The sequence below is a fragment of the Colias croceus genome, chromosome 9, assembly GCF_905220415.1.
Source record: "Colias croceus chromosome 9, ilColCroc2.1".
In the NCBI taxonomy this organism is placed as follows: Eukaryota; Metazoa; Arthropoda; class Insecta; order Lepidoptera; family Pieridae; genus Colias; species Colias croceus.
This window is the reverse complement of record NC_059545.1, coordinates 10,535,471-10,558,373: the sequence shown is the minus strand read 5'-3', so window position 1 is coordinate 10,558,373 and position 22,903 is coordinate 10,535,471. Positions and strand designations below refer to the sequence as shown.

The 22,903-nt window shown below is 32.2% G+C and overlaps 1 protein-coding gene across 2 annotated transcripts in view; it reads left to right on the top strand.

Annotated features, from left to right (window-relative positions):
* The window catches only part of LOC123694672 (netrin-B-like), a 127,282-nt gene that overhangs the window by 93,911 nt on the left and 10,468 nt on the right, over positions 1-22,903 (top strand). The window contains exons 2-4 of one of the 2 annotated variants that reach the window (XM_045640167.1): positions 18,131-18,319; positions 21,162-21,311; positions 21,722-21,784. In XM_045640167.1, the coding sequence (XP_045496123.1) occupies positions 18,131-18,319; positions 21,162-21,311; positions 21,722-21,784 (402 nt within the window). Of the gene's footprint in view, positions 1-18,130; positions 18,320-21,161; positions 21,312-21,721; positions 21,792-22,903 lie in introns of both variants that reach the window. The other variant, XM_045640168.1, reaches the window with a different exon arrangement.

The following is a 22,903-nucleotide window of genomic DNA, read 5'->3' as shown; positions in this document are numbered from 1 at the left end:
AAATTTGTTTGAGAAAGTTTATTCGTATTTTTGAACAGTAGGTATTTAATATTTTAAATTATTGTGATTCGGTTTTTTTATTATTTTTAACATTTTGCTCTTATTATTGCTAACTAGCTGCGCCCCGCAGTTTCCCCCGCGTGACTCCGCTTCTGTTGGTCTTAGCGTGGTGATCACAGATCACAAAAACTAAATGGTGGTGATATATCAACACCGAAAGAATTTTTTAAATAGGACAAGTGGTTCCTGAAATTAGCGCGTTCAAACAAACAAAATCTTCAGTTTTATTAGTAAAGATAGATTCCAAGGTTTCTGGACGGTTTTTCTCTGTAGAAAATGCTTAACCAAACAGGTAAATATGAATCTATACATATAATAAATCTGTAGAAGGGTCAATTCTGTACATTGAAAATATTGAAAAAATAAATACCAGGGGGTGTTACTGGATCGATACCAAACCCAAATATGTGATTAAAAAATTTTTTGTCTGTCTGTCTGTCTGTCTGTCTGTCTGTCTGTCTGTCTGTCTGTATGTGAAGGCATCACGTGAAAACTAACGGTTGGATTTCGATGAAACTTGGTATAATTATACCTTATTATCCTGGGCGTAAAATAGGATACTTTTTATCCTGGAAAAATACGTAGAAAAAAATTAAACTTAATTTTTCAGTTTTATCCATAGACGTTGTTCTGTAGAACCGCGAACACACGTTGCGTATTATTATAGGCCTAGCCGTATTTGGGTCCAATAGATATTTATAAGATGTCAGAGTTACTCAAAATGGAAAAATAAACCATCCACGCGAAGACCGACATCCGCGCGGACGGAGTCGCGGGCGAAAGCTAGTCCATATTATGACGACTCAAAAGCGTTTAGAAAATAAGTGTCGCTGAGTATATAAATGTATGTATAAGTTTATCAATTTTATGTCTTGTTAAAAAACTATCATTGTTAAAAATCACATAATTTATAAAATGATAGTTTTCATATAAAAAAAGAACTCTCATATTAGTAAATATATATGAGCACTTTGTTTCGTTTTGCTATTCATTTTGTGTCAGGGAGGTGTTAGACTTAGAGCTTTAAATACAACAAAACCTTTTATTTTGTCTCTATGAGGTGTGAGTGTGTGAAATATAAAAAGAACAGAAAACATAGATACATAGATTGTGTGGTGTGTTTCTTTTTTTTAGTTTCTTTAGTAACTATATTACGATATTATTTTTATGTTAGAAATGTATTTTATTTTGTGTTTTAATTGCAATAAAGATGCTTCAAATCGGATATCTACACGATATCTATTAGTATAAATACTTGGATTATTTAAAATGCATCTATAATATAAAAATGAATCCCAAAATGTGTTGGTAAGCGCATAACTTTAGAACAGCTGAACCGATTTCTTTAATTCTTTTTTTTATTATATTCCTTGAAGTACGAGGATGGTTCTTATGTAGAGAAAACGTAAATATGTACCACAGGCGAAGCCGGGGCGGACCGCTAGTTATCTATAAATGTGTCAAAGTGCTCCGTGAGTAGTTATAAAAATTATTTAATTAAATACAGTATTTCTATAATATGTTTAATGATATATAATTCTATGCACTTGTGTTCGGTTACCTCCCAGCATCACGCATTATCTCAAGACACTCGATCGTGACAATCCATCTTGATACTAAAATGAATGTATTACCAGCTTATCTCTATGGCTATCTCTTTCTGTTCAAGGGCAGCTTTCTATTTGCATTTCATTCTATTCAATTTTATTTACATCCTCTAATTGAAAGGCGATTGCATATCGATACAGTGTACAAATATTAAATTCAAAGCTTATTTATAAATTACTAGCTTTCCGCCCGCGGCTTCGCCCGCGTTTTCAAAGAAAAACCCGTTCCCGTAGGATTTCCGGGATAAAACCTATCCTATGTCCTTTCTCGGGTATCAAAATATATCTATACCAAATTTCATGCAAATTGGTTCAGTAGTTAAGGCGTGATTGAGTAACAGACAGACAGACAGAGTTACTTTCGCATTTATAATATTAGTATGGATAAAGATATCGTTTTCATGAAAATATCTATAAAGTTTATTCACTAAAAATATGGTAAAATTGTTTCATTGAAATCCCTTCCATTTAAATCTCATGCTTTTTAGTTACAGCCTTATCAAGTTCAAAACTACCATTTAAAATTTATAAAAGCTCACTATATTCACACCTTTTCCACTTAATCTTGGCCACTCGTAACCAATTAAAAAAAAAGTTGACAGCGCGCCCTCAAAGTTGGCAACACTGAAAAAGCGCGGCAAACACAATGGAACACCATAAATATTCTAGAGTCATGGCGCAGCGCATGTAATAATTCTGACACTTTCACCGATGCCCGACCCGGGGTCAATTCCGACAATATCCATATTATATCGATGTCTGTATTGTGTGGGCTTTTCGTGGGCGTATCGTATTAAGATGCTGGCTCTTTATTAATTGTATAATATATTACGTTCGTATCACTTGTCAATAATATTTTGTCGTGCGTTGTGATTATCAGATAATAAGCAGATACCTACTAGAGTAAAGTTGTTACTTTCATTTTAGATGATCTTTTGATGCTGTTGTTTTGATGTAACCAAAATATGTACGTGTGGGTGCTTAATTATATACTTACCGTTATTACTAAATTATCTGCATTTGTCATTTTAGGAACATAGGTACATATGACTAAAAACACTAGCATAAATAGTGTCCACTTATCAAGATAAAAAAATAAAATTAATATGATAAACGACAGTAAATTATTTTTTGTCTTTTAGTAAATAAGTAGAGTTACATTGTTATATTTTAAGATGAACGTCGTTTGAGAGGACAAAAATAAAAATAAGTATTAACGGATATCAATAATAAATCACTTTACCCTGTACACTGTACCGGTAAATATATATTTGTAGAGAGAGTTTCTCATATATCTCATATGGATAGGTGAAAGTCAATTGAGTTGATTGATTTTGGTATTATAAGATCCGATTAAATTTCTAATAAATGGCCTTTAATTAGAATAAACAATCGAGGAAAGAAATTAAACTTCTAATGGAGTACAAATACGATTTATTCTTTCAAATACAGATTAGAAAGTTAATAGTTTTTTAAAAAATACCACTGTACAGTGAACATACTTGGTTCTCTGTTGTTGACAGATGTGCCGATTTTAATTATTCTTTGCTTGAAACTGGATTGAATTTTCAAGTCCAACAAAGTTTAATATAACTTAACATTTTTATAAATACTTATGAGCTTATTAATAGTGAATAGATTTTTTATTAATAATCATCATCAAATGTATCTATGCCTATCAATTTTTGAATAAATCTAACACGAATCATTATACCATAATATACGTAGAACAACCCATTTTAATTGATCCTTTACATTAGAATCAAATCAATAAAACTACACAATATTCATTAAAAAATCTCTATAACAAAACTGTCATAAACCTCACATTTCAAACACTAATAAATACACATTGCTTCGCTCGTTTTCACTTCTGAAATACGGCTAAAACGCACATCCATCGTTTGATATGTTTTAGAGAATGCGCCAGCGCATCTCAGTTCCCGAGACTATTTTTACCTTTTCCGTTCGACTGTACTTTACGGCCTCGTTAGGTCGTAAATGCTCACCTGTTTGTATGACACTGTACAGTCATAAACAAAATTATGTAATGAATTTTTATAAGAAAAAAATGTGATAGTTTTGATTTGTCATTATTTACTAAAACACTACACCAAAATCTAAACTTAGTTACTTTTCTTATTTTTATTATCTCAAAAATTACTAGTTTAAAAATTATTTTTATTAGTTCAAAAATTATCTTCTCTTATAATGAATAATGTACTTGTCTACGTCGAAAAATATCCATTAATCCAGTCAATATCTTAAGGTAGAGCTTTTTAATAATTTACTTATTTTGTGAGTAAGAAACAGCATATTAATTTAGGATTTTGTCCTTGATTGTACTTGACACCTGCGCGCGCGCACTAAACTGAAATTCATGTAACACGCTCCAGCTTTAAATAGTCACGAAATAACATGGTTCGCTATTTATTTATAGATTTATTTATTTTTGCTTACAAAGTTCAAGACATATTTAAAAAAATAAGTGATATTATAAGTTGTATAAAAAATTTACTTGATAAGTTTTTAGTTAATGAATAAATGCTGCACTTCGTCGAATAACTACCTATCTATAAATAATAAACAGACCGCGATCTATACTGCTTAATAAACATTAAAATCATAAAATCGAATTGCTCAGGTTTTTTTTGGTAAAAATATACACCCTTATCACACCAAAACTATTAATCGGCAACTTTTGAATCTGCATTTTACGTATTGATATTACAAAAAAGCCTGAAACTACTATTTAAAACTATTTATTTGAAACTACTATTTACTATACAAATAAAGATTGATCATTTCGGTAAAAAAAATAAACGAAGTCACATATAAAATGATTTATCAATTATTCAATAAAAGAAATGGACAATCGAACACGAATATGAAATGAAAAGTAATATTATTTTGGCGACATCAAATGATTTGCGAATGCGGGCTCCATAATGCTCCGCAAAAACGCAATCGGATGTAACTGAAATAATATTTGCTCTTGTGTGTGGTGTAAGTTATAGAAGAGAGCGATTTATAGACAAATCTTATATATAAAAATGTGTTGGTAAGCGCATAACTCGAGAACGGCTTAACCGATTTCGTTAATTCTTTTTTTATAATATTCCTTGAAGTTCGAGGATGGTTCTTATGTAAAGAAAACGTGAATATGTACCACGGGCGAAGCCGGGGCGGACCGCTAGTGTACAATAAAAATCAATTTGATACTTATTGACTTTTTTTGGCAAGGAAATCATTCCAATTCATGTAATTGAAAATGAATTGTGAACATAATCTTTTCAATTTAGATGTTTTAATATTTATTTTTCCTTTGATAAATTAATATTATCGAAGTCCTAATACTGATAGGCTAACGTACTCAGAACTGATTATATTATAATACATAACAGAGTTCAAAACAATTTCTATCATAGAATAAAGTGAATGTTTTTTTTAACGAAGCTACGTGGTAAAATCCCCTTTTAAACTATTTCATTATATTAATATGTACATAATTGCTTCCTACCATCCTAATTCCTATATGCTTGCTCATTACTAATAGCGGACCATCAAATCGCTAACCACTATAACTTGGCCCCCGCGTGCTTTATTTAATTTCTGTTTGGGAGCTCTCTTTGATGTGGATGCTGCATATTAAATTCTCCACCGACGGCGTCCGATCAAAGGATGCAATTATTTTTACTTAACTACCCGCAATTTTGACAATATCTCTTAATTTACGAAACGGCGCTATTAAATCTTATGAGTTACTAGCGGCCCGTCCCGGCTTCGCACGGGCATTAAACATTACATTTAGATTTGTTAATTTTAACACATATATTTTATATAAATGGGTTTAGTTCTGAAAAGAACTTTTTAAATCGGTTTTGTTACTTACTAAACGAATTATTATCAAGCGTAAATTCCGCACACGTCCATCACGTAGGGAGCCGACCGCGCGAGTAAGCCGCGCGGCAATTTTATTTCGTGATCTTAACCCCCCTCCCGTACCCCTGCCCGAGTGACGCCTACAACGCATAGCTAGCCGAATACAGTTTATTTTTTAATTTTTTTTTAACTCGTGATATCTTTTGAATGGATTGTCAGAATCGAATAATTCAAAAAGTAATATAAAGATATTGAAGCAGTCTTAAATAATACATCATTTATTTTGATAAGGGTTAATACCAAGGTACAAATAAAGAGCTTTTTGTAGCGGTGGTATTTTAATTTCTTTTTTTCAATAAAAAAACGCTTATTGTGACATGACTGTAATAGTTAGAGATATGCTGCCGCTGATTTTTTGTAGATAATGGTGTGTTCTAAAAAAATGTAGTATATCATTTAGTTCTATCATCAATAGTTTTCGCAGCGCACGCGATGTAAGGTAGTTTTTTGATATTTTTTTCACACCTTGGATTACGTTATCGTAATTTAAGTAAGGATGCCTATTTTTTTTGAAAATGAAATATATCCTATGTCACTCAGAAATGATGTAGCTTTCCAACAGTGAAAGAATTTTTCAAATCAAAGTAAAATTCAAAGTAGTTTCGGAGCCTATTCAATTCATACAAACAAACAAACAAAAAATCAAACCTTTCCTCTTTATAATATTTGTATAGATGACTTTATTGAATGTACGTTATTCATTGAATGTGATTTACTGTATGTGTTTATTACTTAACGGTTTCTTGAGGTAGTAAAGTATTGAGTATCACTGTAGACTGTAGTGTTATAATATGCGCATTATCACAGTTACTTATGGCTCCTGACGTGTTTAAAAGATAAAAAAGGTCTATTAAAGCATTGAACACATCAGACTAATTACTAAAATTAACCATATACATAGAAATAACAATAAAAAAAATAAGTGTTGAAGAACAAACAACTTTTTGATAAAAACGAAAATTAATTGTAATTTATGCAAACACTTAGGTAATTACATATTAATCAGTTCGTTAATAATTCACCTTTCTTTCAAATTCTTCGTCCTCTAGTAAATAGGTACGGTCTACATTTTTTTTTATATTTCATTATAGGTAAGTAGAGAGCTATCTTTACCTGTACAGGAACCATGCCCATACCTATAGGTTACTACTTACATTATATTGTATTAAAATTATAAATCTGTTAAATATTATTTTAGATCAATCAACAACATTGTACCACGTTCGCCTATCACATTTCGTGTAACAAATGAAATATTAATATGATTTCTCGTGATTTACATGTTATGGCTACCACTTCCGTCCATCTATCGAGGTGTCGATGAATCTATTTTTCATTCAATATGATGCATCTATTTATATGCGTTGTATTCGTTTCTGGAAATTAAAACACGGTATTTTTAACTTTTTAATTTTGTGAAAAAAAATTACGATACGAACTGGAACATGTAAAGATTAGGTACTAAAGTGTATATGTATAATAATTAAAATTATTAGTAGTAGGTACATACATAGTTTATACTTAAAATTGTTAAGAAACATCATTTATAGAGGCCTTCAAAAGTCTCACTTAATTCGGTACACCAATCCGGTACTACAAAATATCAGTCGTAAATTCGATCCAACCATGATGTATTAGTTTGATATTACATTCAAACTATAAGTCGAATTTATAAACCACATTTTTATAATGTTTAAAAAAATATTGTGCAAAAATAACACCACTAACGTCCGTATTAAAAACTGAAAGATAAAATCAAATCAAGCAAGTACAGTTCAGTGGTAAATATAATAAAAAAATATATTTAAGGGCGTTTAGTGTAAGAAATTACGTATTCAGTCGGCGGCGCTATCTTCTCAAATTATTCAACGTGTGAACTCCGTGGACCGAGATTTTATGGCTAACTTAAATGGTACAGTCGAGCTGAGAAGTGCATTCAGAGAATTCATGACATATTGTTTGCGGCGGCGGAAAATTTCCGTTTCCCTTTTATTGTTTAGCGTCTCGGAAAAATGTTCTTTAGACATTCTTGTTGCAGCTGTGAGGTATAAAGGTTTTAAATTACAGGTGTATATTATAGGAAATGCTTTAGACATATTTTACAAAATTGCTAATTTTGTTTTTTAACTTCCTTGTAGAAATTCGCACGGCAATCGTAAAAAAACATTGATTTAACTCTATTTATCTGTAAAACACTTTTAACAACTCTGTATCTCTCTGTAACACCAAAAGGCAAAATGAAACCTTAATTATTGTATCAAAATAAAACTTTTAAATTATAATTTAATTCGACGAGACTTCTTGTGAATTATTTTAACACGTAACAATAAGTTACCAAAGGTTCTGAATCTCTTTAAAGCAACAATTTTCAAGATTCTTTAACCAAATATGTACCTAACGTTTATGTACAACGTTTTAAAAATTCTCCACAGAACTGTCCATGTAACTGTGAAGCAACATTTTACGATTATTTACAAACATAAAGAGGGGAAAGTTAAAAAAATTAAACACTATTAAACGGATAATAACTTTACATCCCACCTCGTTATAAATATCTGTATTTAATTATTTGATGGTGTTTTAATTGAACTATTTTCTTTATAACTGTAATAGTAAAAGCCTTTTTTATGAATCTCCTATCATAAGTAGTATGAGTTCTTATTTCCTACTAATGTGATAGTTGAATGAATGGTTACTGTGAAATATGTATAAATTCGATAGGTACAGATATACATTTAAATAAATTATAGTTAAAACATAAGCATTGTATCGTTACATCAAACTGTAGAGTAAAACTTGAAAGCACTTCTTGATTTCCAACATAGAAATTAATTAGGAATTTCTTAAAAATATAAAAAATTCCATCAAGGGGTTCGAACCAGCGCCTTTCACTTAAATATTTAAAAGCATTTTGAATGCCATAACAAATAAATAATAATAAAAACGTATTTAGCTCTATTCTAGACTTCAATCCTAACCTAACGTCTGAGTCTAGACCAAAAGCAAAGCACTAGTGACCCTTTCACACGAAAATGGTCAAGTCAAACCGGTAGTTGGTGTCGATTGTAAACCAAACTCATGTTATATTTATTACGATGTAAAAGGAATTGATGCAGTTCCTAGAATCTATATGACTGTGGGAATATGAAACGGCTGTTTGATTTAAATTAATTTTAGTGTGTGTGAAATCTGTACCTATTACCTACTACCGCGTAAGTAAATATGATTAGATTTTTTTGTATCCGTAGAAATTATCTATATTATATGTAACAAGCCTGCATCTGAATCTGAAGATAGCTTACTTGTTTTTTTCAAGAAAGTATAGCAAATCCTGGTTTAAATAAATCACATGTTATGCAGATTTTTCATAGAAATGTTTTATAACTGGATTGTAAAAAATTAAAAAACCTAGTCAAAATCTACAGAAAACTGCCTGATATTTATTATAGTCTATCACTATCACGGTTAAATTTTACTAATAATTGTTAAAACTCTATTATAGAAATTGTAAGAAAAAAATACACACACTCGAAAGTAATAACTTTCCTCACGCCGAAGTCGGATAAATAACCGGTACGTACAGTCAGGTAAAAAATGGCGTATATAATTTCCCGCCATTTTATGCAACATGGCCGCTACCCGCGCGTCCAATTGTCAAATGTTTTATTCATTCCACATTTCCTTAGAGAGTGTCCGCGGTCTACTTGAAGTTATATTCGTATGAATATTATAATTCTTGTTCGTAACATTGCAAACTTGTGTAATTTGCTCCCATTAGTGTTGTAAAATAAAAGTTGGATTGTTTTTAGTCGTTTTGTTTTCACAGTTGTCTTTGTAAATGTAGCTGTCTTAAATTCTTAATGCTTTTTTCCTGGTGTGAATTTTGTAGAAGATATTGTCTGCGGCTTTGCACATATTCCAGAGAAAATATAAGTGTGAAAAGCCACGATCTAAAACTAGTATGCAATCTGAATAATATTTTAATGGACAAACACAACTCTACTTCCTAGAAGAATCTTATCAAAAGTTCAGCTCCCAAACTATAGATGAATCGTCAAACGACGTTAAATAAATAGAGGAAAAGGCAATAAATCAGGGTTTAATCACGCAAATAGTGCGTTAAACAGCGGTTGTTTAGCGCTCAGTTTGGCGCCAGGCCAGTCGATGGATTAGGGTAAACCCTCACTTAACTTTTAGCTATTCAAGTCAAGATTGATAGTCATCGGCCCGAAAAAGCCTTTATGTAAAAGATAAAACATGTACAAATCTACAAGTTTGATTGGTATCTGCATATGGGCATTTGTGAACTTAACAAATTCAGGTGATCTGTATTCTCGTTTTAAGAAAAAAATTATTACCTAATAAGTTATTACTTATTCTAATATATAAAAATCAATGCCACTTTTCGTTGTAATTCCATAACTCGAGAACGGCTGAACCGATTTCGATAATTCTTTTTTTATTATATTCCTTGAAGTACGAGGATGGTTCTTATGTAGAGAAAACGTTAATATGTACCACGGGCGAAGCCGGGGCGGACCGCTAGTTATCTATATTAGCTTTGGGTAGTATGGAACTAGATTGAAATTAAGCGTTGAAATGTCAAATAAAATGATAATAATAACCATTTTAAGCACACCACAGGCATATTATTTTGGCCTGGCATATAAATCATGCTAATACTCAACTACAATACATTAAATTTACGATGATAATATTTAAGACCGTAGTGTACGACTAACTCATTTCGATGCCTCCTAAGTATACTGAGTCAACTAACAAATTTAGGTATTTTCATATTTTTATATAAACGAACATGATAAATCGTGATCTTACCGTTCGTGTTAAAAAAAATTAAAAAAGTACAATAATTACCGAGATAATTTCACGTATACTAAATCAATTTCAACATCAGTTAAAATCGTACATTGTAAACTGATCTAAATAACATTGTACCAGTGTACGCGGGGCGTGAGGGGGACATAATAAACTTGTATCGATATACAAGTTTATATCGGCTCAGTAGACTATGAATGGCGGCAAGTAAGCACGCAATTTTAGGTAATAATTGTTCTTTAACATGTTAAATTAATAATATTAACAGAATGCAGTCAAACAGGGCACGAAAATTTTAAAAATTTACACAGGAATCGATAATATTATGATGATTGATGACATGAATTAATGATATTATGCTTATTGTTTTTTATGGCATCAACAGGCAGCAAAGAGAGGAGCTAATGAAATTTTCAGCTGTGTTTTCAAGTTTATAGGAGACACGGTGGGTAATTGTGTGAAAGATTACCGGTTCAGGTCAGACAACTGTGGAGGCCAAAATAGAAACAGAATTGTATCCTTAATGTATTATAATATGTTAGCTATTTCGAAGTTTGTTATAGATATTAGTCATAGCTTTCTATTAGTGGGTCCAAATGAAGGCGAGAGTATGCACGTTATAATTTAAAGACAGACGAAAGACAGCTACAGCTTTTAGTTTTGCCAAATCCGATGAAAAGCCATACAAAGTTATTAAAGTGTCTCAGGATTTAGTTAAAGACTTTAAATCAAAGCTATAACGTATAAATAACTGGACAACTATCAATGATGGATCAAAAATGTCTTGGAATAAAGTAACAGAAGAAGAACTAGTTTAAGGCTGGTGGATTATCCATATAGGCTGTTTTGTAAAACGAGATACCAAGATGATGCTTACAAGTGGATAGATTGTGTATCAAAAGCTACATGAAATAGAAGAGAGTTAAATATTGACGTAGATAATATTTCTTTAGCTTATCAGATACCTACCCATGCCTATTGACCAAAATAAGCACAAAGATTTGATGGATCTTTGTAAGACACTGGTAATTCTTAAAGAGTATCATTTGTTTTATAATAATTTGATTTCAACGAACTCTAATGCAGCTAACTCTAATGCAGCTAACTCTAATGCAGCTAACGTCTATATATAGCTAACGTCACAGGGTCTATACGGACGGCAGCAAGATTGAGGGTCGCGTTGGAGCCGCCCTTTCCGTATGGAAAGGTGAGGCCGAGACAAAGGCCATTAAGCTTGCGTTGCCACCGTATTGTACCGTCTATCAGGCTGAGCTCCTAGCGCTCAAAAGAGCAGTAGACATAGCCTGCAAGAGCGGAGCGGCAAAGGTCGGTGTCCTCAGCGACTCCAGATCGGCACTCCAGGCGGTTACCCTGAGTTCCCCTCATCCACTGGCTGTGCAAACACGGGCGGCCCTCCGAAAAGCTGCATTGCAGAGGCGGGAGGTCTCCCTGTTTTGGATTAAGGCGCACGCAGGGCTTAAGGGGAACGAACGGGCAGACGAGTTAGCCAAGGAGGCCGCCCTGGGGTTGAGGAGGAAACCGGATTACGATCTGTGTCCTGTTTCATTCGTCAAGCGTATTTTGAGACAGGATACGATCAGCGAATGGGATAGGAGATACGATGTAGGAGGAACGGCCGGAGTCACGAAGCTCTTTTTTCCAAGCGCTGCTGCTGCATACAAGGTAGTCAGGAAAATAGACATCACACACCACACCACACAAGTACTGACCGGTCACGGCGGATTCGCCTTCTACTTGAACAGATTCAAGCTGAAGGATAATCCGTCGTATCTATGTCAGCCTGGAATTGAGGAGACGGTTCCTCACCTGTTACTCGAGTGTCCAATTTTTGCAAAAAATAGATATGCTATTGAGCAAAAATTGGGCATGGCGATGACGGGTGAGAATCTGCCTTCCGCCCTGGGGGACAAGTGTAGGGATGCGTTCCTACAATATTGTAGAAATATTGTAGTCGTAGTGAACCAAAGGAATAGTGTGTGATATTAGTTTAGCTCTTTACTGTGATATAGGATTAAGTTGAATATTTTTGTGCCGTGTTTTTTCTGAATTTTTAAGTAATTATTGTATTTTATTAGTAACTTATACCAGTATTTTTTATTATGTTTTAAAGTTTATATTGTATTTTTATTGTATTTTAATGTTATTCGTATAAAAAAAAATAAAAAAATTAAGCAAAAAATGTCTCTGGACTATAATCCAGAGGTGGCGCGAACACCCTGTGATGACGGGTGCCATTAAAAAAAAAAAAAAAAAAAAAAAAAAAAAAAAAAAAAAAAAAAAAAAAAAATGCAGCTAACGACAGCGATTCTGACTTATGATTATAGATGACTCTAATTTGTTAAAAGTTATATTTTTTGAGCATTAAAAATGCCTTTTGTTAAATGTTGATTTGTTTTTACTTGCAGCTTTTAGAAAGGCTACTATGTTATTAAAAAATTCGTAATAAATTATAGCGAAAAAGAGGAATTTTATTTATTTTTTAATAAATTAATTGATTTCAACTAATTCTAATGGATCTAACGACTGATTTTTAATTTGTTAAACCTTATAACTATCTTTTGAGCATTAGAAATTCCTGGATTATTACGTTGTTAATTTCTATAATTTTCATTTTTGTTAAACGTAAGTTAACCAATATTTTATTAATAGCGATTTGTTCACGTTGTAGCATTTAGTGAAGCTATTATGTTAAAAAGATATTCCTACTTGTTCTTCTTCCTAGCTTTTATTAATCCCACACATCGAAAGGTATTACAAAAAAAAAAAAATCCTCAAAATAAACCTCAGTAAATTACATTGGTCCAGTATACGTTGAGGTTTCAAATGTTAACATTGCTGATTACTTTCCTAGTATAATGAGTCAAGTGACATAATTTCAGCATTTTTTTTTATTGAGATATAAAAACCCGAAAACAAACAAAAGTAAAATTAAATTAATAAAATGACAATCATTATTTCATATGATTTTGGTGTAAACGATAGATTTTGATGAACAACGTACATAAATATAACTGGTAGTTAAACCATTTCACTATTGAGTCCCGCCGGCGTATACCCAGCCATCTACAAAAAATTCCATTTAGAAACAAAAATCAGCAAAATCATTTTATACCAAAGGAAGAGCTTACAATTTTTATTAAAAAAACATTTACTTTGTTTCGAAGTTATTAGATTTCATTAAAATATAAAAGATTTGCCTTCAAATCACTCTCCTGTAAAATTACTAAAATTTCAGTTGACTCATTATACTTAGGAGGCATCGATTTGTACTTTTGAACCTAGTTGGCTAACCGTCCGTTTAGTCATTGTGCTGAGATTAGCAGAGATTTATGTATTGACATTGTAATTTTTGGCGTTTGGTACTCGTATTGTTCCTACAGTCCTCCTGTTTCATTTGATTTTCTATCAACACGTTAGGTATACGGGAATGTGCAACCTTTTTTCTTAACTGAGAAATATTTACAATTGAAAAAGGTACTTATAAAATAATGTAGGTATATCGTGTTTCAAACATAAATACCACTTACCTAATATTTAACTTTTATAAATAGAACAATTATTGTTTACTATGTAGTATTTAATGTACTGCTTTATACTGTACAAAAAAATGCTCTTAATTTCTTTCTCAATATTAAATGTATTCGTTATTCTTGCTATTAGGTAACTGTATGTGTATTATAAGTGTACAAGAAAATCGGTCTTAACTCTCTTTATTTCTATCAATGCGATATAGAAAAATAGAGTTAGGTAGGACCGATCCTTAACATTCACGTTCGTTAGGACTTGACAATTTACACATTTTCAATGTATAAGGAATACCTAATGTTACGAATTGAGAAATGTATCAAATTATTACAAAGCCAGAACCTCTCGAATTCCACCGTCTACGAACCTTAGTTCCCTAATATCATTATCAGGGGTGCTCAAAATTGGCACACTTCACATGACGGGGTTATTAATCGAATTATTCCGTACCCGTGTCTGCACTTAATTGCCGAAGGTTGAACTCCTCTGCTTAATTAATATTCATATTATATGCTTCATGCTTCATTAGTTTACATTATTGGGATTAACTCAATTAATAATAATGATAGCATTATCTTTAATTAAATGATTTGCATGCGTATTAACGTGGTTGACATAGCTTAGAAACGAGTTTTGATTAGAAATATGTATATGTCGTGGCCATATCGTAGATTTGCTCATTTCATGAAATGGCCAATTTAGTTTGGCCAGATCGTTAAATCGTCATCGTTTCACGATTTGGTCATCCACATTTGGCCATATCGTCGATCTGGCCAAACGTGGATGGCCATATCACGAAATGCGACCATTTTTGTTTCTTTTTTAAAAAGCGATTCGCTTCTGTGTTTATTAAAGTCTAACCTAACCTAACCTATATTTTATACGATCTGGCCAAATGTCGATGACCAAATCGTGAAACGTTGAAGATTTAACGATCTGATCAAACTATGTTGGCCATTTCATGAAATGAGCAAATCTACGATATGGCCACGACATATATTTTATCTGTGACAGAATTGTCAATAATACAGATAATATAAAACTATACTAGTGCGATACTAAAGCATTTAATAGCATTGAAAGTGATAAATATGTATGACATTCTTTGTAAACAAATAGGCATAATTTACAGGTGTAGTGTTTGTAGTTTACGCATTTCTTAGATAACGGATTAAGAATTAGAATAATTAATGTTCATTTTATTTATTTGGATTTACATAGCCGTAAAAATGTGCAGACATATAGGTACATTAAGAGAACGTATACAAATTACATATTCGTGTTAAATTATTTATATTTTAAAATACCTATTGTTGATATTACGAATGCTTTCAATACATTGGTGAAGACTAACAAATTGAGAATTCTGGAAACGAAGTGTATTTTGAAAATTAAATCGATAAGTTAATTTGACATTTACCCAAATAAATATAACATTTTTGTTTAGTTAAACCACAAGAACACCGTAAAGTATAAGTATACAAGCAAAACTTCAAAGCTACAACAAACTGGGAATCGAACCCACTAACTACCACACCATTGCACCATAGAGATTCAACGTGCCCTTCCGTTTCCTCATCAACTTACGATACAATTAGACGGACGCGCGTGACCATGAATTGACTTCTTACACTTTTTAATTTTTAATATTACGTTATTAATCAACTAGCTGTAGCCCGCGACATCGTCTAAATTAAAAAAGTTTTTTATTACGCTGGTATATTTTTTCCTTGTCATTACTGTTATTATACAGACAAAAGATTCGCCTTTTGTATGATTGCAATGGATAAACTAAATATTGCTCAACCTATTTTGAAAATGCTCTTACTAATTAGATTCTAATCAGGAAATACGAAAATGAAAAAAGTAACACCTAATTTAAAAAAAAAAATTAAACCACATATCAACATTCAACATCTAATTCATAATTGTTATAATTTACATTAATTGATAAGATTTATTTTATTTAAACTAGTCCACATAATGCTATCACATTTGTCCCTCCAAATCTGTAATAAAAATTAGTACATTTCAACGGTTACGATTATTAATTGGCTGTTGAAATCACAAAGGGTTGTAGCGCCATCTGTTGGGTATGTGATGACAGCTTGATATAGCTGTATGTATGGGTGTATGGTTATAAATAGAGTAAAGATCAAATAGTTATTTTCGATTTAAATCATACCTTTATTACGTAGTGGTTAAGGTGCAAGTGTATTTATGTCGACACATATTTGATGGGATGAAAAAGGTAACTTTGAAAATATTGATTCAACAAAACAAAACAATGAAATAAAAACAACGTTTTATATTATACTAGCTGTGCTCCGCGGTTTTACCCGCAGTACTCTGCTCCTGTTAGTTTGAGCGAGATAATACATAGCTTATAGCCTGCCTTTATAAATGGGCTATCTAACACCGAAAGAATTTTTCAAATCGGACCAGTAGTTCTCGAAATTAGCGCGTTCAAACAAAAAAACTCTTCAGCTTTATAATATTATACATATAGTAAAGATATGAAAGAAAAACTTAAAATTAATAACGCAGATCAAATTTATTTGCCAATCCTGATTACAATCTATCTTATGTATCAATTTTATCCTAATGGGATCAAGCGTTTTCCATGAAAGAATAACAAGAATCCCTCCATCTTAACAATTTGCCAATCCTGATTACAATATATCTTTATGTATCAATTTTATCCTAATAGGATCAAGCGTTTTCACTTTTCCGTGAAAGAATAACAAGAATCCCTCCATCTTAACAAACACACTCCTCTATCATTTATCAAACTTGAAAAGTTATAGACAAATAATAACTAATCTTACTTATACATCTATTTGTTAAGATATTATCCTAATATGCACATTGTAACATGCTAGCAAAACATAGTAAATCAAAAATGAGATCACTGTCCCAGTCATCAAGTTATTTGTGAAATAGCTCAGAAGTATAAAACAATAAATCAATCGGAAGACAAAGAAAATGCCATCTTTAGAAATACAATCTCCACGCTTATTAACATCGCTTTCATAATTATTAATGGGATAATAAAAGAGAAATGTTACGAATAAAAATAACTTTGAATAGTAAAGAATGTCAGGTCAATACTAACATACTTAAAATAAATGAGAAAAAAGTATGACCTTATTTCATGACATTTAAAAATCGTTTTTAAACAATATACAATATTTTCTCTATCTCTCTGCAGAAATTAACTGAAAGCTGATTAGCGATTTTGAGGTGAAAACATGAAAACTGATTAATACAATCATTAACATAAATTTAATTTTAATGGAAAATAGGTACCTACATATAAAATATACACTGTTTATCGTTCCCTACAAAAAATAACATTTTCCACAGCCGAAGTCGCATGCTAAATACATAATGCATAACAAATAATATTAAAGTTCCACTCCGTAAATAAAAAGAAATAAAACGCGCTATAAAATGCCACTAACAGTGTAAAATTAAAGCTACAAACAATTTCCATTAAAGCTAATAGAAATTCAAATGAACACGTACAGCTAAGCACTGACATTAGTACTGGGTCTAGATATTAATCGCCTGCGGTGGCGCAACAGTTGGCTAATGTTGCCATATATCTTGCTAGGGTTGCTAGGGAATAGAGAAAATTGTTTGCGCTATTTGTTGTGTATTGAATGCATGTGGTTAAATGAGTACAAGTGTAGAATGTTAAAAATGAGAAATCTTTTTCAGCTGTTTCTAAATCGTTTCGTTCATCAGCTTTTTATGTTGGACATTTATATTATGCCACGATCAATTAAAATAAATAAATTTTATTGTTTCAATTTTATAAATATACTAGCTTACAGCCGTAGTTTTAAAGATTTAAGCATACAAAGGGACATAGGGAAATAGGGACAGAGAAAGCGACTTTGTTTTATACTATGTAGTGATCATAATATGATATACCTACCTACTAGATATTTTTGGCACTGATTTGTTGTTTACGAAACGTAAAAACCAAAAATCACGTAGAAAGTGGATTTTTAGAGAAAAGAAACAGGAACATTCTTCGCATTAAAAAAAATTAAATGGACGACTTCTCCGCCTTAGAATTATTCTGAACTAAATTTTCTTGTACCACAAACTAAACTCAATCTTCCTTCCAGAATGCAACTGCAACGGCCACGCGCGTCGATGCCGCTTCAACATGGAGCTATACAAGCTGTCTGGTCGCGCCAGCGGAGGGGTCTGCCTGAAGTGTCGCCACTATACCGCAGGGAGACACTGCCACTACTGCCGAGAGGGGTACTACAGGGATCCTACTAAGCCGATCACGCATAAGAAGGCGTGCAAACGTAAGTTTTTAGAATATTAGAAGATATAAGGTTCAATATTCATCCTTGTTGTAATTTTGCCTGGATTTTTTTAATCCATTTGATCATAGTGACGCCACGGCCGGGATTACGGTAAGTCCTGTGGGCTAGTCTATACTTAATATATTTTAAAGAATCTTTTCGTTTTTGTTTCCTTGTCTGTTACATTTTAACTCCAAAATTACCTGACTGATATTAAGAATTCTTTTAGCATTTGAATTTTTTTTTATCTCGAGTCAACTTAGGTTAAACCGGGACTAGCGGTTTATACTTTGCCTTTAAACGATTAGTAGAGCAATAGAATATTATTACATTTTCAAACTCTACATCAGAAAAAAGTAGCTAATAATAACAAACCAAGATGGATTATAGCCAGACTCCTTGATACGAACAGCACATAAGCGATATCTTAAGATAATTAAACACCGAAGTTTCTGGAACGACGAGCGTCTGATGGATTTAACAGGGATGTTTATGCTGTGAGCTTTGAGAGAGGTTTGCTGGGGTTAAATTTTGTTAAGTTAATACGGTTAGGATTTGTAGAACTACGTTAACTTTAATTTAAGGGAATGAAGTGATATTGGCATTAAGAAATTAGTTTGTTATCGATTGAGTGATACGAAAGCAGTTTTTCCAGACACTATTAATTTCAGTAATTTTGTTTATGATTTGTTTCACTGTCCTCTGTTTATACAATATCTGGCATGTTTGTACGAATAGTCTGATTTCGTAATTTATTTTTACTTTTCACTCACTTTTTTTGTAAAATGGTAAACTAAATTTGTATGCTTTTGACCAATTCAAGTGTTTGTGGTTTATTATACGTCGCCATTCAATCGAATTTCGTTCTCCGAATTTGTCCAATTTATTTTAAATTCCTTCCAAGAAAAGCCGATAACTGCAAGGTCGGTTAACTGTAGCCAATAAAACCCTCGCAGTCAGCACTGGATGTAAGTTGTAACTGGTCCCAAAGGACCGTTTGAAGAACTTCGATTCAGAAAGGTTTTATGGCGAAACTATTCGGTGGCCGCAGGATATTGTGTCTTTTATTTTTAGTGTTTATCGCTCTTGTTCCTTGTTCACAGATTAGTTTGGGCTTCTTGTTTCTTCTTGTACTTGTTTATATTGTGATTTTGTGACGCCATTTTGTTGGTGGGATTGAGTTTTGGGATGAAAGGAATATTCGGGGCGTGTTGCTTTACTTTTGTCACATATTGCATTTGCTAGTAGGTTTCTATATTGGTCTACTGTTCGCAGATGTATTTGGTCAAGAATTTTGCCTTTAATATTTCGTCTCTGATAGGATTCCATACATAACATTACAATTTAATATCGCGAATGTTAAACGTTCTCTTTAATATTTCCTGATTTCATATGAATGTGTTATATAAAAACAGTAAACGAATTTCCATACATTTAAGCGTTATTTACGTTTCATCGTAAGTTTTTATGAAACATTTCATTACCTTGTTTGTTTTTCGTTTAATATACAATAAAAGTGCATTCATTCATAAAATAAAATGGCCACAAAAATCATTTACGCGCGGCTACAGAGTCAGACGATGGTTTTTACGAGCGTGTCAACAACCCAATAAAAGAGGGGCGGAGGCAAAACTTCCTATGTTTTTGGTGATAAATATAGGCATTTTACGATTTCACCTGTAAATATTTGGACGTGGACGGCTTAGTGTTTCATAATATGCTAGTTGGGGTGAGTTTCTCAGTGATTTTGAAACAAGACTTAAAAGTATGAATAATTGAATAGCCTACATAAATAGATAAAATATAAATATGTTGTGAAATCAATACTAAATTCGCATTCAAAAATTTATAATGTAAAAATTATTTATAATTTAATTGCATTAAAGTTATATTCGTAAATTAATCATTTGCACGTAACTTTTCATTCATAACTCCAACGTGAATTATTAATGAATGAACATTATCGTCGCAATTGTAAATTAATTATGTGAATTTGCCCTTATTTTCTAAGTATTAAATTCATTACAATGTGTGTAAATTACAATATTATCATCGCGTTCATAAATTAACAATGTAAACTCGCCCTTACATCGTTAGCTACATAATATGTTATGGAACCAAGTAAACCCATTTAAAGTTATCTACATCACAAAGTTTTAAAATGACATCAATATGTATTCACCCTTACATCATGGCATTATTGAACGGCATAATATGAAATTAGCTCTACAGCATTCGTAAATTATCCATGTGAACTGGCCCTTACATCGCTATAACAAAGTACCAGCAAATCCTTACAAAGACGCGGTCTTGTTCACCGGTGGACACATTTCCGCTACATGATCCAGTCTGAACGTGTCCCAAGTTACGGGACAGAAGGTATTACGCGTGCTTTGTGAAATATAAGTGCTGTGGACCATATTGTTACGTAATTGTTGGTTGTTTTATTTTGATGTGTACTTATGTACAATAAACGCGGAAGTGGCACTATCCTTCTGTCTGTCTTTTGCGCCTTAACCTCAAAAACGATTTTGATGAAATCAGTTAAATAGATTAATGAATAAACTGGGTGGAATAAGTAGTTGTAAACTTTTTGATTAAAACTTGATTCTTATCTTTAATATATTTTTGTAACAAAAAAAACAATATTTAAGGGAGTAAAACATCTAATCATTCATACATTTATGAGGAACTGCTGTCGTGAAACAAGCTGAAATGCTCAGTTATTATATATTTACTGCGAGCAAAGGCCAAACATCACATCTTTCATATAAAATCCCTTATTTATTCTGCCAGTTGCATGTGCATATCTTCATGTAAACTAAATTCCCTTCTCCTACAGCCTGCGACTGCCACCCAGTAGGCGCGAGTGGTAAGACCTGCAACCAGACGAGCGGCCAGTGCCCCTGCAAGGATGGAGTCACGGGCACCACCTGTAACCGCTGCGCGAAGGGCTATCAGCAGTCGAGGAGCCATATCGCACCTTGTATACGTAAGTATTGTAGGACTATTTAACTTGTACAATAAGTAGATCGTTGAATATGGTAGGGTTTTCTTATGGTCTCGTTCTGATACTTCACAACATTGCCAAGTTTGATTTTAAATAAATAATTTCAAAAATTGTTGTAAACGAAAAGTTATAATAGCTATCACTACAAGGTATAGGTAAAACAAAATTGCTTTCCGCCATCTGTGTGTACCTATGTACTTAAGCTTAGATCTTTTAAACAATGCAATGCAACGATTTATGAGAAAGCGGGTGACGCCGCTGGCGGAATGCTAGTTATTTATAGTCTTCATGTTATTTCCATGTAACTGTTAAAATATAAAGCAACCTGATATTTCTTTCATAATGAACTCCTATCAAACTTTTAATTATAATTAAACATTTTTCCCCTCCAGGTATTCCCCGGGTAGTAACAGCGGTGCAAGCCATGGAGGCGGTGGACGCCGAGCCGGGCCGCGGTAAGTAGTAAGTGGACTTCATTGCACTCCCATACATCACCCTTGGAGTGAACGAGAGTCGAGATTCCAGAACTTTCTAGAATGTTCTAGAACGTTCTAGAATATTCTAGAACGTCTCTTTAATGTTCTACAAATTTTACGCATGTATATGTAGATGTAATGTAAAATACTGTATGTTGGTTGTTAAATTAATATAATATAACAGCGTATAAACATTAAACTGTAATAATTATATTTTGATTGATTGCCTTTAAATTATAGTTCATCAATCATCAATCGTTTGAAATAATACTGCAAATTGTTTTTGATTCACGTAAAATTAAATATTATTGTTTGTTTGCACCAAGTTTGCAGTTAAAAAGTAAAGTTAAATTTTCTTATCTTCAATTATTTTTTTTACTTTGTTGTAAGTACGTCTTGGTAATTACAGATTATAATTATAATAAATTCAATCAATCATTTAATTTTATTTCACTTTAAATTCAAATTTCTTGACTCTCATTCACTCTAATAATGTTATGTCTGCAAACGAATTGTAAAAATTGAACCCATTCCAATTTAAGTTTAGCGTTTGAAGACATGACAAAAGCACTCTGTTACGAAAAATGTTTTTATAGAGAACTGAAAAAATGGCAATTATTATGAAAACTTTATAGAGTCAAAGCTAGTGCCAATATTATTATATCGCGTCTTCTTTTTTCCATAACGAAACTTAATTTAAAAAAATGACAATTACAAAAAAAATACTGTCAGGCTTTTTTAGGATAATCACCCGTTATAAAAATCGTTACGTACATCGAGTACCTAAGTACGTAAATTTTAAATTAATTCAACGCTTGTCTTGATAGATTATGATCTCCAAAAACTTGTCCCATTAAACGCGGCTATATCAATCATATTAACATAATATGAGTTACAAAATATTGATTGATACGTCCGGAATAATATCTTCACGGCAATTAGTTATAAATCTGCTTTATTGCATTATTCATAACTTTCACAATAAAATGAATTGCACCTGACAAACGAGGGTTCCATTGGCTTGACTGTGGAGCAAAAGGAGGGTAATGATTAACTGTATGTATGTTGAGTGATTATGTTGCGAACAATATAATCAAT